The sequence below is a fragment of the Vigna angularis genome, chromosome 6, assembly GCF_016808095.1.
Source record: "Vigna angularis cultivar LongXiaoDou No.4 chromosome 6, ASM1680809v1, whole genome shotgun sequence".
NCBI classification, from domain to species: Eukaryota; Viridiplantae; Streptophyta; class Magnoliopsida; order Fabales; family Fabaceae; genus Vigna; species Vigna angularis.
Window position 1 is genome coordinate 34,790,694 of NC_068975.1, and position 14,937 is coordinate 34,805,630.

Below are 14,937 nucleotides of genomic sequence, written 5' to 3' on the forward strand. Positions count from 1 at the left end.
TTTTGTTGTTGTTAATTTGAATATTTTAGAATGAACTGTTGTGGTTTTATTTGCTTTTTCACACTTTAAATTTTGCTTAAATAATTTGAAATCAATTATTTAAATTATTTTATGTAATGTATTATTTACTTATACTTTAGTGTGTTTCTTTAAAGTGATTTATTATCCAAACTAATTTGGAAGTTTAGATTTTGCAATATTTAGAGGTGATGACAAGAGATAAATCACGACATTACTTCATAATTCTAATTATGTTATATGTGTGAATATTTGAGAGTGATCAATGAAGTTTTAAAAAACATTATCGTTTTAATATCATATTTCATGGATTTACAAATACAATGAAAAATGTATTTTTGCTTTCTTTTTTTCAGAGCTCAAAATGATCTATAGTATACATAGTTCACGACGAAGAACCTATAATAAAAAAGGAAGAATAATTTTCGTATTATGGAATTGTGTGAAGGAGGTAAAATTGATTTTGGAGAAAGTAAAAATTAATTTCATATAAATGCATTATGTTGGAAATTGATTCTATTATGCATAAAATCAATTTCATATAAAACTCTTATTCAATTCCCTTTTCATTCATTGATTTAATATCTTTTGTTTTTCCACCAAAGGAAGTTATGTATCACTCAATAAGAATATTTTTTTTATTAATAATTTAATGTCCAACTTTGATGTTTTTTTTCATAAAAAAGTAAAGTAAAACATTTTCATATCACTAACACATAGATATAGGTTTCATTTGAATGTGTATTAAAACTGTGTTAATGTATGTCGACTTATAAGTGGTATATCACTCTTTATGAATGTGGTTGGTGTTATAAAGTTGAATTTCAGACAAAATAATTTCATTTATTTTCTTCACACAAAATATTTTTATAATAGCGTAATGAGTTGAATTATATTCAACTTACATTCGACTTATTATCTTCACATTTTTAATAAAAATTAATCACACAAATAATCATCAATAAATAAATTATTAAAATAAAATTTAATATTCCATGTAAATAAATTATTTTCTATAAAAATTGAATATTAAATATTTAATATATTTTATACCAAATATATTGTATTTTTTATTTATTTTAATTAATATTTTTTTTTAAATCTTATTCATTAAATAAACTTTTTAAAATATTTTTAATTCGTTTAAATACCATTTTATATTATTTTTAACATTAAAGATGATTTTATAATATTAATTTTCTATTTATTAAAACTCTTTTTTTAATTAATCACGTTCACAGATTTTAATAAATCTTACTTTTAATTTTATTTATTTTCACTTTCAAATATTTAAAAAAAAATAACAAAAATTTACCTCAAATCTCTTCTTATCTATTTAGTTACTCTCCCTCACAAAAGTGTATGTTAAGAAAAGTAATATAATTTATCAAAATTAATTGATGACAGTATACTTATGAAAAAGGATTAAGATAGTATGGCAGCACATGAATGGTGTGGAAAATGAACTGTTTTTAATGACGTGAATGTTGCATTATTGCTTTTGAAGAAAAAAAAAACTGAAATAAATAAGAAATTATCGTAAGAAACAAAATAGAAAAATTAATTTTAATATCTATATTTAAAAATTTGTATAATATTATACAGGTCTACATGAGTTTTCTTAGACTTTTAATAAGATATTTTACGAGTTTGGTATTTGATTTTTTTATTATAAAACTGTAAATATTCCTTCTGTTTTTATATTTTATTCTGATTGTCTTAAACTATTCATCACAATATTAGAGCGTTATATAAATAAAAAAAGAGAGGTTAAATACATACATTAATAAAAATATATAAAATGAGTAAAACCAATTCAAATTAATTCAAAAAAAAAATTTAAGTCAAATAATTTAATAAATTTTTTATATTTAATTCAAATGCATTTTTTAATGAACAACCAGTCATAATTAGTTATTATTATTAGTTTGTTTCAAATTCATTTTCTATAATATTAATTGTAAAATAATTAAAAAATATATAGTTTGGGTTACTTAATAAAAATTGTCGATATAAATTTGTTTTATGAAACATTTTTAGTTCTTATAAATTTCGGGTTAGAAGTTGTCATTCGAGGCAAACTATCACGTTTTGTAATACTAATAGACAAACGGGTATAAAGATAAAAAGTTGAATTATAATACTATAAATAATTTTTTAGTTAAATAATCGGTTTAGTACAATATTACCTTTAGTATAACAAAAATATTATCATTTTAGTATAAAATATTTAATTCTATTAATTTTATTTGAACTTAGAAGATTTAATGTTTGTACAAAATTAATCTTAAATAAACCTTTTAATTTATTTTTATAAAATTTTAATTTAATTATACATTAAAACTAACTTTTTCATAAACAATCATATTTATATCAATATTGATATCAATAGGATCGTGGTCAGTCATGAACTCAACCATCAACCATCTTTTCGATCTCACATAAAATAATCAATGGACTGATTGGTTGAAATGCAAGCAAAATTAGCCGTAATAATAATTACACCAATTCTAAGTTAGAAATTATTATATTGATCGTAATTAAATCAACACCAATGATAAGTCTATTATAAAATGTATAAATACAAGTTTATATCGAAATAGTTAATTATTTTATTATGCATAATTTATTGCTAAAACATTTGGACAAACACTGCAGAAAGTACTCAACAGATTCATAATCTATAAATACAGATTTAATATTCAAATAATTAATTACTTTTATTATGTTTATTGCTAAAACCTATGGACAAACAAACTTTAGTATCAAAGTACTTCCTATACCAAATGATAAAAACAAAATGTTAACCTAAACTTAAAATTTAGGCTGTGTTCGTTTGGATAGATTTGGAGGAGATGATTTGAATGAATTTGAGTGGATTTGAGGGTAATTTTTTAGTTGTTTTTTTGAGTGGATTTGTGGATAATTGAGAGTGGATTTGGAAGTAAAGTTTGTGAGAATTAGTGTAGGATTTGATTGATGTGATAGATTTTAAAAATTAGTTTAATTGGTAAAAATTGAAGATTACCAAAATGCCCCTAAGTATAAAAGTAATATAAAATGTTATATTTAATTGTAAAAATGTTTATAAAAAAAAATTATGAATACTTTATAAAATTAATGTTTAAAAATTATAAAAATTAAATAATCAACTTATTTTTAATAAATTAGAAAATATAATATACCTAATTTTATTAAAATGTACATCTTTTTAAATTATAATATTAAAATAATTATAAAAAAAACTGAAAAAATATATATTGCGTAACCGGTTACACGTTGGCGTAACTAGTTACGCGTTCGCGTAATTGGTTACGAGTTCGCGTAACCGGTTTTGTGTGTGGAAGCAAAATTATTCTTCTCTGTAACCGGTTACACTCTGCAGTAACCGGTTATTAATGTGTTATTTTTGGCTGAAGCAAATGGGTATATCAGTCTTTTCCTCGTAAATCATCGCAAATCCTCACATATTTGCGAGATGAGCTGAATAGTGGAATCCCGCAAATCAGCGAATATCCATCTTACCAAATTCGCACAAATCCACCAAAACGAACGACCTTGCTTTTGGAAATCCGTCCGCGGTAATTCACGTGAATAGTATTTTTCCTCCAAACGAACACAGTCTTAGAGACTGTGTGAAGAAATACTTAACATTGAATCATTAACCGAAACATATTAATTATTTATTAAGTTAAAACAAAAACAATAAAATAATCGAGATTATAATTTTTTTTTCATTATACTAAAAAAGAAACATGTGAATATTTTACAAAATGAACTTTTTAGTGAAATATTTTTGAATGTATCTCCTAAAAGGTTTTTGCATTAAATTAAAGGACATTTAAATGATAAAATGATGTTTATGTAATAAGATAGTGAATTATTGAGTTGGATAATGATAATTGTAAAAAGTATCTGCATGCAGAAGGAAGGGTGGGAGAGAGGTGGAGTGATGAGAAAAAATGGAAAAAAGAAGAAGTAAATTTATGGCATCATGTGATGTGGAGGTAAATAGGTTAGCATAAGGGAAAAGAGTGGGGTCTGGAAAGAGAGGGAGGAATTAGAGAGAGTGAGAAGAGAAGATTAAGCAGAGATGAGAGAGGGATAGGTGTGAGATTTGGTGAAGTAGAAGAGGACAGAATAGACATCCGCCCGGAAATACAGGGATGCCGTACACTCTTAAATACTTTTTATTCACTTCCCATATTTTATTGCCTTTTAACCCACACATAACCTCACAAACTCACCCACTACCACTACTACAGTCTTTCTTCTTCTAGCCTTGTTTCTTTCTTTCTCTCTCTCTCTCTATCTCTCTGCCACACATCACACCCAACAGTCTCAGCATAGCATAGCATAGCATTGCATTGCAGCAGCGGCAACTGCACCACTGCTCCTGCTTCACCCCGCAGAACAACGGGCAAAAGGGCCCAAAAAACACATAAAATAAAACAGGATGGAATGCAAATCTACCATTTTTATATCACTCCAACTTAAATCTCACTGAAAGCTTGATTTGATGCTACCCCAAAATACACACACCTCCCTTCCCAGCCAAAACATAAAGTAAAAGAAAAGAACCCCAAAAAGAAACAAAATAGCAGAGAGAGTGATAACTCATAAAAGGTTAGTGAGAGAGAAAGAAAGATAGAGAGAGGACAGAGAAAGAGGGTCTCTTTCTTTTTGGAGTATTGGGTCACACCCTCTTTTAGCAATGCCAAAGTTACTCAACTACACCTCACGCTCTCTGAAAATGCTGCAGCAGGCATGAGACCATTCATTGAAATCTTCCCCTCCTCCCTCCTCTTCCGACCCTCTCCTTCACTTCTTAGATTTCTTAACATTGCAAACATCGCTTTCTTCCTATGGGGTTGATCGATCTGAACACCACCGAGGATGATGAAGCTCCATTATCCGCTTCTTCTTCTTCTGCCGCTTCATCTTCTTCTTCTCACTCCGGGATAAGCACTTCTGCTTCCACCTTGGTTGGTCCTCCTCCTCCTCCGCCTCCTCCTCCTTCTTCCGTCTGCTTGGAACTGTGGCACGCATGTGCGGGACCTTTGATCTCTCTGCCGAAGAAAGGAAGTGTTGTTGTGTACTTGCCACAGGGACACTTTGAGCATGTTCAGGATTTTCCGGTCACTGCTTATGATATCCCAGCCCATATCTTCTGTCGTGTTCTTGATGTCAAGCTCCATGTAAGTGTGGTTCGCTTCGTAACTTTTTTACCCTTCATCGGACAAAACAAAACCAATGTGTCGGCTAAGGAGTTTTTGTTCCTTTTTCCCTTTTCTTGAATTTGGTTTCTTTATGGGGGTTTGTATCTGGGTTTCTGTTTGTCTGCTTGCTGAGAAAGTTGATGTTTTTCCTTGTCTAGTTCAACGATTTACGAATGAAGGAGCGACCCCTTTGGTTTTGTCTCTGGTTTTGGTTCTTTTGGATGAGTCATGTGTAAAGGGAAATATGGGGTGGTCTGTTTTTGATTTTGCATATATATTTTAATGTAATATGGTTGTGCCTTTTCTGAACAGGCGGAGGAAGGGAGCGATGAAGTATATTGCCAAGTGTTGTTGGTTCCTGAAAGTGAGGTGCGGTTTCTTTATGATGTTGATTTTACTTAGGTGCAGTTTGGGTCTGGGAAGCTTGCAGAAAGAAAGGCATCTCAATCTGTCCTAGTCTTTCGGGTCAGATGAAATATGACTAGCTAGTTATGATGATTTTGTTTGATTGAGCAGAATGTCATATCTCTCGAAGCCAAGGAAGACACTGTGTTGTGTTTTGCTTTCCTTCCAAATCCATATTACTGGCCCTTTTGTTATGATAAGATGTAGTGTTATTTTATTATTAAGCGAATGGAGTGTCTTTATTGGCTGATTTTAGTTTTAATTATGCTCGAACTCGACACTTCCTTACAGCAAGTGGAGCAAAGGTTGCGTGAAGGCCAAATTGAAGCTGATGGGGAAGAGGAGGACACTGAAGCAATGGTGAAGTCAACAACTCCCCATATGTTCTGCAAGACTCTCACAGCTTCAGACACTAGCACTCATGGTGGATTTTCAGTGCCTCGCCGAGCAGCTGAAGATTGCTTTCCTCCTCTGGTAATTACTAATTACAATGCATTGTTTGTGCTCAAGAGTTTTGCGAGCTGGTCTAATTTGATTTATCATATTTAATATCCAAATTTCAAGCTTGTTTGTGTATGTATTTTTGTGGTAGCATTTTGAATTTGTACTCTACTGTTATTTTTAGGATTACAGTCAACAGAGACCTTCACAGGAGCTCGTGGCTAAGGATCTTCATGGCCTGGAGTGGAGGTTTCGTCATATATACAGGGGTATGTCACTTGTTAACATACTAGTATGCATAGCATGCTGAACACTTTGAGTTGGGGGTTTTATCTTTTATCATTATGCAAATGAACAGGCCAGCCACGAAGGCATTTGCTAACTACTGGATGGAGTGCATTTGTGAACAAAAAGAAGCTTGTTTCTGGAGATGCTGTGTTGTTTCTTAGGTATCATGACCTGAATTTGTATCTGATATGAACTTGTATTCCTAAACACAACTAACATTTTATAATATAAATCAGGGGCGACGATGGAGAACTGAGATTAGGGATTCGTAGGGCAGCCCAGTTGAAAGGTTCTGGTTCCTTTGCAGTACCTACTGGTCAGCAATTGAATCCTGGAACTTTCATGGATGTTGTTAATGCATTATCTACAAGATGTGCTTTTAGTGTTTGCTACAATCCAAGGTATTTTTCTATTAAGTCACTTGTACTTTTCCCAGGAGCTAGTCAAGGGAATCCGTAAATATTTCAGTTCTATGAGCAATTGTGGAGTGTTTTATGTTGGTATTAGATGGGGATGGGTTTCATTGCAAAATATAATGGTGAATTTCCCGATTCACTACAGCTATTCTATTTTAAGGTGCTAGAAAGGAGATTTGGTTTAATAGAAACAGAAGACCTGCATTGAATTTCCCAGAAATTCCTAATGGTTATTGAATATTTTACGCTTTAAAATTTCCATGCATTCATTTGTATATTTTAATAAGATTAAAGTAAAAACTAACAGTTCACTTGTTCCATGCACTGGAAGGTTTTTGCCAGAGCTATTCTTTAGGAATGTTATTTCTTTAATATTACTGATTCAGTACTTCTCCGTCAGTTTTCTCTCAATCTCTCTTAAGAATGTCTTGCATACTTTTTTGCTGTTCCTTTGCAGGTTTAGCTCTTCAGAATTCATCATACCTGTTCACAAATTCTTAAAGAGTCTTGATTGTTCTTATTTAGTTGGAATGAGGTTCAGGATGCGTTTTGAAACAGAAGATGCTGCAGAGCGGAGGTTTGTTAAATTATCAAATATCGTACGAGTTCATGCTACTAATGGATTACCTATCAATTCGTGATCTTGATACAATTTCTATTGAACAGGTTTACTGGATTAATTGCTGGAATCAGTGATGTCGATCCAGTTAGATGGCCTGGATCGAAATGGAGATGCCTACTGGTATGTCAGCTTTGGTCTCACGTCTTTCTTTAATTTTGTTATTGTTCACGTACACATGATTGTGTGTTGTAAGGTTTAAGGCTTGATATTGTAATGTTTTTGGTCATATCTGAGCTCATTACGAAGATTAAGTCTATACTCGTAGGATTTTCGGCTGGGGATTCTCCATAGACTACATTAGTTTTGCACTTCTACATTATTGAGCTTTTCACATTCGTTTTGGATATATAAGTGAGCAAGGTAGAAGGAGTACTAAATATGATTGCATTTTCCTCCCCGTAACTGACAGCTTTCTTATTTTTGTTTCAGTACTTTTTTTTTTTTGAAGAAGCTTTAAACAAATATCAACTCCTTTATTGTTCAATCTGTCCTTATTTGATGATTTTTGTTTTATTGATGGATATTTACACATTCGTTTCATGGATGAACGGGGTTTGTGAACTCTGCAGGATGTAAGAACTTCCATGGACCTGCCTTTAAACATATTTTTCTCAAATAAATGAAAAAAAACTTTAGAAGAAACTATACACTTGGATTTATTTAAATTACGCATGAATGTAATGAGTAGTATCCCCCCAGCCCTTTAATTGTGTTGCCTTTATTCAGGCTATCAGCTTGACAATTATCTTTTGAAATTTGAATTGTAAATGATAGTTTACCTATCTCTTTTTTTAGCCATAATTCATCGTTTATGGTATGTAAATTTCATTAGTGTGTTCCATGCCTAGCAGTGGAATACATGTTTGACATGAATCCGTCACAGCCAACGTTGGCTTGTCTTTCAATACTAATAATTTGAGTGGTTGGTTAACTTTCTCCTGCCAACTGCTAACAACATATCTGTATATTGCAGGTCAATGTTTGATATTGTTCTTTAAACTTGTTGTTTCTGCAGAAATCTCAAGCATTCCTTTGTTTTGTATGTCAATTTGTTCTATCTCAAAAGATTTGATGTTCTCGTCATTCATAATGGACACAACCTTAGTTTGCACTGTCACTACCTCATTGTTGATTATAAATTGTTGAGCCATTTGTTCTTAATGTTTTATACAGGTAAGGTGGGATGACATGGAAGCTGCTAGGCACAATAGGGTTTCCCCATGGGAAATTGAGCCATGTGGTTCTGCTTCAAGTTCCAGCAACATGATGGCAGCTGGTTTGAAGAGGACCAGGATTGGAATGACTTCAACGAAGATGGAATTTCCTTCTCCCAGTAAGTCACTAGACCAATTTTCTTGAAAGAGAAGTATATAATTGAGCCATGTTTCTCGGTGCAATAACACTGATAATTTGTTACTCGGCAGATGGGATTGGAACATCAGACTTTGGGGAATCATTAAGGTTCCGGAAGGTCTTGCAAGGTCAAGAAATTTTGGGTGTTAATCCTCCCTTTGATGGTATTAATGCTCAGAGTCCCCGGTTATATGACTTAGGGAGGTACTATATTGGTCCAAACTGTCCCGGGATTCCCCCAACGGGAAATAACATCAGAATGCAGCATGCAGCATCTGATTTTTCCTGCAATGGCACAGGCTTTAGTGAATCTTTCCGGTTCCAGAAGGTCTTGCAAGGTCAAGAAATTCTTCCAAGTCAACCATATGGAAGAGCATTGTCAATAGAGGAGGCTCGAGCTAATGGTCGCTTGGGACATTTTGATGGTTATCAGTTGCTTAACTCCAGAAATGGGTGGTCTGTACAGATGCATGACAATGCTCCGCATTTGCATGCATCCGTTACACCTTCACAGGTGTCATCTCCATCATCTGTGTTAATGTTCCAGCAAGCAGTTAATCCAGTTTCTAACAGTGATTATAATAATAAGAAACATAGTAAGATGTACCAAGGTTTATGCGCATCTGAAGTGAAAGCTAGAACATTTGCATCTCCCCCATCTGATGATCTTACTTTCTCTAGGCGAGCTCCGGAAAGGGCTAGTTCTTTAGGTATGTTTGATGTTCGTAATCAGTTGGGTAGTTCACAGTCACACAATTCTGTGTCGGCCCTGAGAAACAATCAAGAGTTGGTTTCCTCATGTAAAAGTAGTTGTAGACTCTTTGGTTTTTCATTGACTGAGAACACACATGTTGCAACCAAAGAGGTTGATGCCTCTACCATCACTTTACCAATTAATGCTGGACCTTCCTTTACTAGAATTGTTGAAGATGAGTTTCATCCTAGCAGGACACTCCAGAGCAAGGCGGTTGGAAGTAACTGCACAAAGGTATCTTATCTATGAACCTTTACCATGCAGGAGGATGTAATTGTTCATCTAATGCTTCCTACTCTATGCAGGGTGTGTTGCAGTATTGAACTGTGTGCCAGCTAATACGACTCACTGGAATTGATAAGCTGAAGAGTTGGTCCATTGTTTGCTCTGGTTATGTGCTTTGCTATAATATATCTTTGGATTTCAGTGACGAGGAAAATTGTTGTTTGCTTGATTTAGTTAATTTTATCTAATATTGGCTAATGACCAAAGTTGAAGTACTTGTGTATTTATGGTTTGTGCATAGGCAATGTGACCTGTACGAGAATGCTACTCGAGTAAAAACTATTGTGGTAATACTATGCATCTTTATCCAACCCTTTGAATGTATTTATTAAACATCTTTATCAAGATGTTGAACTTTCATATGGAAGGGAACGCATCCTTAAACATCTCCAACCGCCACTTGTCAGTGATTTCTGCTCACTGCAAAGAACAAAGTTGCATAACGCTATTTGGGTCAATCCTGTTTCCTCTCAAGTCCAAAAACAACACTTTTTTAGTGACAGGGAGATCTTTGGATACAGATGGATCATAGCCATGGACCAAACACGTTACTCTGTTTATCTCGTGTATTTATGGAAACCTAACGTGCTGGTATTTGACTAAATAGTAGCTTTCTTCGTAAAATGCATGATGAAATTGCGTTTGAAAGTAGAAAATGTCAAACTCAAGTGATATATTGAAAACTTTAGATTTTATACGGAAAGCTATAGACTTGGTAAATTAAAACATCAGAATTATTTCATTGTATAATTTTATGCTTGGGACTTTTTTTTTTTTAATTTTCTTGCCCTTTAACATGAAATTATTTACAAATAATCTATTAATCTTGAAAAGCGATTGAAGATTATTAATTTTAAATAGGTCTTGTTTTCAAATATAATTTTGCATTATTTGAATTTTGAGGAATTTCCGCTACAAACTGTTATTTTAATTCATTTTAATTATTTCCCCAAATTGGTGCACCGGTTGAAGTTCAACTCTAGTTTTTTTTTCGTTTTATATTTTTTTAGATTTAATGTACACTCGTGCTTCTAAACAAGATTTAGTGTATATTAAACCCTAAGGGGTTTGTTTACTGGCACTAGCTTTTTTTATTGTAATGATACAATTTTTATTTTATTTATTTGTTTTAATTTAGGGCGATTGCAACCGAAGTTTTTTTTTTTATGTAAATTTAAAAGGTGAGAAAATTTTATCACTAAATAATTGTATATCGAAGGGAAGTAAATATTTATTTTTGTTTCATTTAAAACAAGTTCATTCATTTTCATTATTAATAATAGTTAATTTTTTTTTATTGTTTTCTTTACATATTAGGATGTGAATAAATGTTGAAAGTGTATATGAATATCAAACAATAATTGTGATTTCAAACTGGTTGAGTGATTTAATTTCATAAACTTTGTAAATGGATTTCAATATGTAAACTTCTAAACAAACGAGAGTAACTTTCATGCATGTCTTTATTTAATTAACAATGATCTATATTTTCGAATTTGGTTTTGGTTTTGACAAAGACTCGAATCTAAGACTCGTGTTCCTCGGAAACAAAGTTAATCATTCGTGTTACACAAGATATACGGAAACTTAGTCAAATCCAAAATGAAAACTCAAACAAAAAGAAAACAAAGCTCGCATAATTTTTTCCCACTTTTGTTAACATCTTATTAATGTGCATTCAATAATATTTTGGACTTTATTTTGACAGAAATTCATTTCAATAATACATTATACTATTTAACTTTCTTTTAGTGTACAATTATTTTAAATATATCATCACACATAAACAGAGTACAAGAAAATTTTGTGTTTGTAAATAATAACTTTCTCTTTTAGTAGTGTTTCCTACTATAAATAATAACTTACGTATTTTTTTAATTTATCTATTTTAATAGATTATAGTAAAAAAATGCAGTATTTGATGTTTTTAGCATTTGAAAGTTGGTAGATATTAGTAATTAAAACATGCCAAGCTGACTTTTAATTATCTACTGTCTCCCATACGTCGTTATTTTCTCTATATACCTTCGAAGCACATTTCTTCTTTCCAATTGAGTTTCTTCAGATATTAGCTTTGGATTCTCTTGTTTTTAGTAAGTTTGCGAATGCTGATTCGTTAGTTTCGATTCTGCGTGGTTAAATTTGCCATTGTTGATATGCTGTGACTTCTGTAACTTGCTAGCATTTTGTGCAAGTGTTGTTGGACATTTTCTCTGAGTGAGCCTTTGTAAAAAACAATAGACCAAATTTAAAAATCAGTTTAATATATTTATTAAACTTTGTTTAAATATAATTGCACTTATGAATATGATGTTTGATGATATTCAGTAGTTTTTTTTTTCAAGTCCATACCTTCACGAATTTTCCTTTTCTGTGTCGTCACAGATAAAAATCTGACTCCAATAAGAAAATGTCTTGGTTATAGAGCTTCTTCAAGCCATCACTTTCAACTTTAGAGTGACATAATTTACTTACCTTAAAGTTTATGAACCGAACAGTAAAAGAAAGTGAACGTAACAATTCTGGTCAAAAACAGCGAACCTTCCAACATCTCTAATTGCTAACAACTCAACGTTCCATTGCTCCTGAAACAACAGTCTTCTATAGAGTGGTTAATTTGCCCTCCTGTCTTGGGGTTCAAAAAGTCCCTACTAAAAAACCTCACAAAACTGAAAAATTTACAAAAATTCTATGGTGAGATTCAGAATATGGATTTTCTTCTTAATCATAAAAAAAAATTATTATACTTAAATATATTATTAAACTTTAGATATAGATATGTTTGTCACGACCTTAACTAAATTGATGAAAAATAACTTTCAGTTTCGACAGGTCAATCTTGATCTTTGAATCAAGTTGACTCATTTCAAACTTCATCATCATAGATTAATCCTAAACAACATTCAACATGAATTGGGTCAATTTGATCGAATTCAAACAAATTTCAATCAATGTAAACTTGACGGAATTCCACCAAATTTTGATAGAAACTGACTTTGCAGAAATTAGGTTTGTAGAAATTAGGTTGGACCAACTAGGTCCAATTTGATTGAATTTCGTATAAGACATACACGGTCAAATTTAACAAAAATTTGATCATGACCAAAATTTTGACCGATTTGGTGGTTACCAAAATTTAACAAATTTTAACCAAGTTTGAAATTTAGTTAAATTTTATGAAGTTAAGTCAACCAAAATTTGATTAAATTTGACTAAGAGAACCTGTTTCGACAATCGACCTAGACCAACAAGTGTCAACCTTTGCCTAGGCTAATCCATCATGACTTTTGGTCCGATCAGGTATGTTGCGGCATAAGCCAAACCCATTTCAATCTTTGGAACAGGACAATCCATCGTAGACTATGTCCAGGCCGTCCTTTCTCAACAACCAATTTGAACCTATCTCTTCGATTTGAGCTGGGACTCTGTCTTAGTCTTAATAAAGTGTAGACTAAGATTGGTTCATGGACCGTTAGTCAAATTATATACCTCCACTTATACGCCATATACGAAGTATCAAACCTTTGAGCAAACCTTCGTAAAAACATAACTAGTGTCAAACCTTCGTAAAAACAGTATTGTTGGGTTAGATAGTATAAAAAAAATGTCACATGTCAAGTTATTTTGGGGACAACATACTGGTGAGAAAAGGTGATTTACTTCCTAAAAAATTACATTCTTAACTTTCAGTTGGGACTTGGGACCATATGTTATTAATTTATTTTTTATATATATACAGGACCACATGTAATAAATGTTGCACTGATATCCCTTTTTTTCCTCTTGTTTTTACCTGTAGTCAAATTTCTCATTCTTACCATAAATGTTAAAGTATTTATGGCCTTTAAAATATAGATGTCTTCTTAGAGTTAGAGATATAAGGTTGTTAAAGTATTAAAATAAAGAATTATGTAATCCATTTATTTTAAAAATAAACAGTTGCATTATTACTTTAATAAGCAAAACGTATCTACTTCCTGCATAAGTGATTTTTCATTTATTTTAGCTAATAATTAATCAATCTCCCACCGTCTTTATTGAGTGCATTTTCTCAGACAATTTCATAAACTGTCTCCAAGGTTGATTATTTCACTCTTAGTCATGGATTCAATGGTGATGCAAACTGTCTGATAAACAAGTTAAGATTCATGTAATAATTTTTTTTGGATACAGCACTTGTTACTTAAAATCTAATCAGTACACATATTACAATTCAATTGTGATTCAACCTAGGATGCCACTTGAAATACTTTCCAGTAAGATTGCTATCATAAAAATGGAAAATCTAATAATTACATTTTGTTGCTATATATATACTGTTATTCTATGCCCGTTTTGCAGAAGGAAGTAACTTTGACTTACAAAGGTATATAAAAGGGGCTCTGGAAAAAGAATTCAGAGTGGTAGTGGGATTAAGGTACTTCAATGAAAGCGACTGAATATTATATCATCCCTTCTCTTTTTGCAGTGCCAAAAATTTATCAAAAATATAGTTGCATTCTGTGAGCACACTATTGCAGCTGCTGGATTTGCATCTTCTCTGTACTTTACATATATTATTCTTCAATTCAAATGGTAACAATTAAACTAGATGATTATGCTAAAAGAACTTGTATTTTCTTTTCTCCCTTTTTTCCTTTCTGCAGCATTCCACACCCATCTCTGGCTTCCTTTTATTCCTCTAATGTAAAGTCCTTTTTTTTTCTATGGCACTTTTGGGATATAATAATAAGTGATATTTGGTTTTATGTTGTATAGCTGCTTTTATTGGTGGGAACAAAGCTACAAAGCATTTTAACAGACATATGTTTGGACAGTCATGACATGACAAATCCCAAATCATTAAAGGGACTTTTCCTGTGAGGCCCAGTGACCACTTTTTCTGGCTTGGATGACGGAAATTTCTTTATTTGAAAGACATTTTAAAATACAAATTACATAACATATACAATTTGTAAAATAAATTTACATTTTATATTATATAATTCATAATACAAATTTAAATAAAATTTATGGTGTAAATTTTGTTTTAAATTGTCTTGCAATATAAAGTTATATTTCAGATTGTAAATTGGGAAGTAACATGAAAGTGTAAAATTTTTAACTAACTCATTTCACTAAGACTATGGGGTTCAG

The 14,937-nt window shown here is 31.7% G+C and overlaps 1 protein-coding gene across 1 annotated transcript; it reads left to right on the forward strand.

Annotated features, from left to right (window-relative positions):
• The first annotated feature begins 4,238 nt into the window (after window positions 1-4,238).
• LOC108343220 (auxin response factor 3) lies at window positions 4,239-10,161 on the forward strand. The gene is made up of 11 exons (XM_017581351.2): window positions 4,239-5,216; window positions 5,550-5,606; window positions 5,934-6,116; window positions 6,268-6,352; window positions 6,442-6,532; window positions 6,608-6,772; window positions 7,245-7,364; window positions 7,454-7,529; window positions 8,583-8,742; window positions 8,834-9,750; window positions 9,822-10,161. The coding sequence occupies exons 1-11, from the start codon at window positions 4,884-4,886 to the stop codon at window positions 9,837-9,839; spliced, it is 2,205 nt and encodes a 734-aa protein (XP_017436840.1). The 5' UTR covers window positions 4,239-4,883; the 3' UTR covers window positions 9,840-10,161.
• The last annotated feature ends 4,776 nt before the right edge of the window (window positions 10,162-14,937 follow it).

Excerpts from the sequence above, each read along its gene's own strand:
- LOC108343220 (XM_017581351.2), top strand. The coding sequence starts at position 4,884 with ATGGGGTTGATCGATCTGAACACCACCGAGGATGATGAAGCTCCATTA. Across the intron at positions 5,217-5,549 it reads TTCTTGATGTCAAGCTCCAT|GCGGAGGAAGGGAGCGATGA; the intron begins GTAAGTGTGGTT and ends TTTTCTGAACAG. Across the intron at positions 8,743-8,833 it reads GATGGAATTTCCTTCTCCCA|ATGGGATTGGAACATCAGAC; the intron begins GTAAGTCACTAG and ends GTTACTCGGCAG.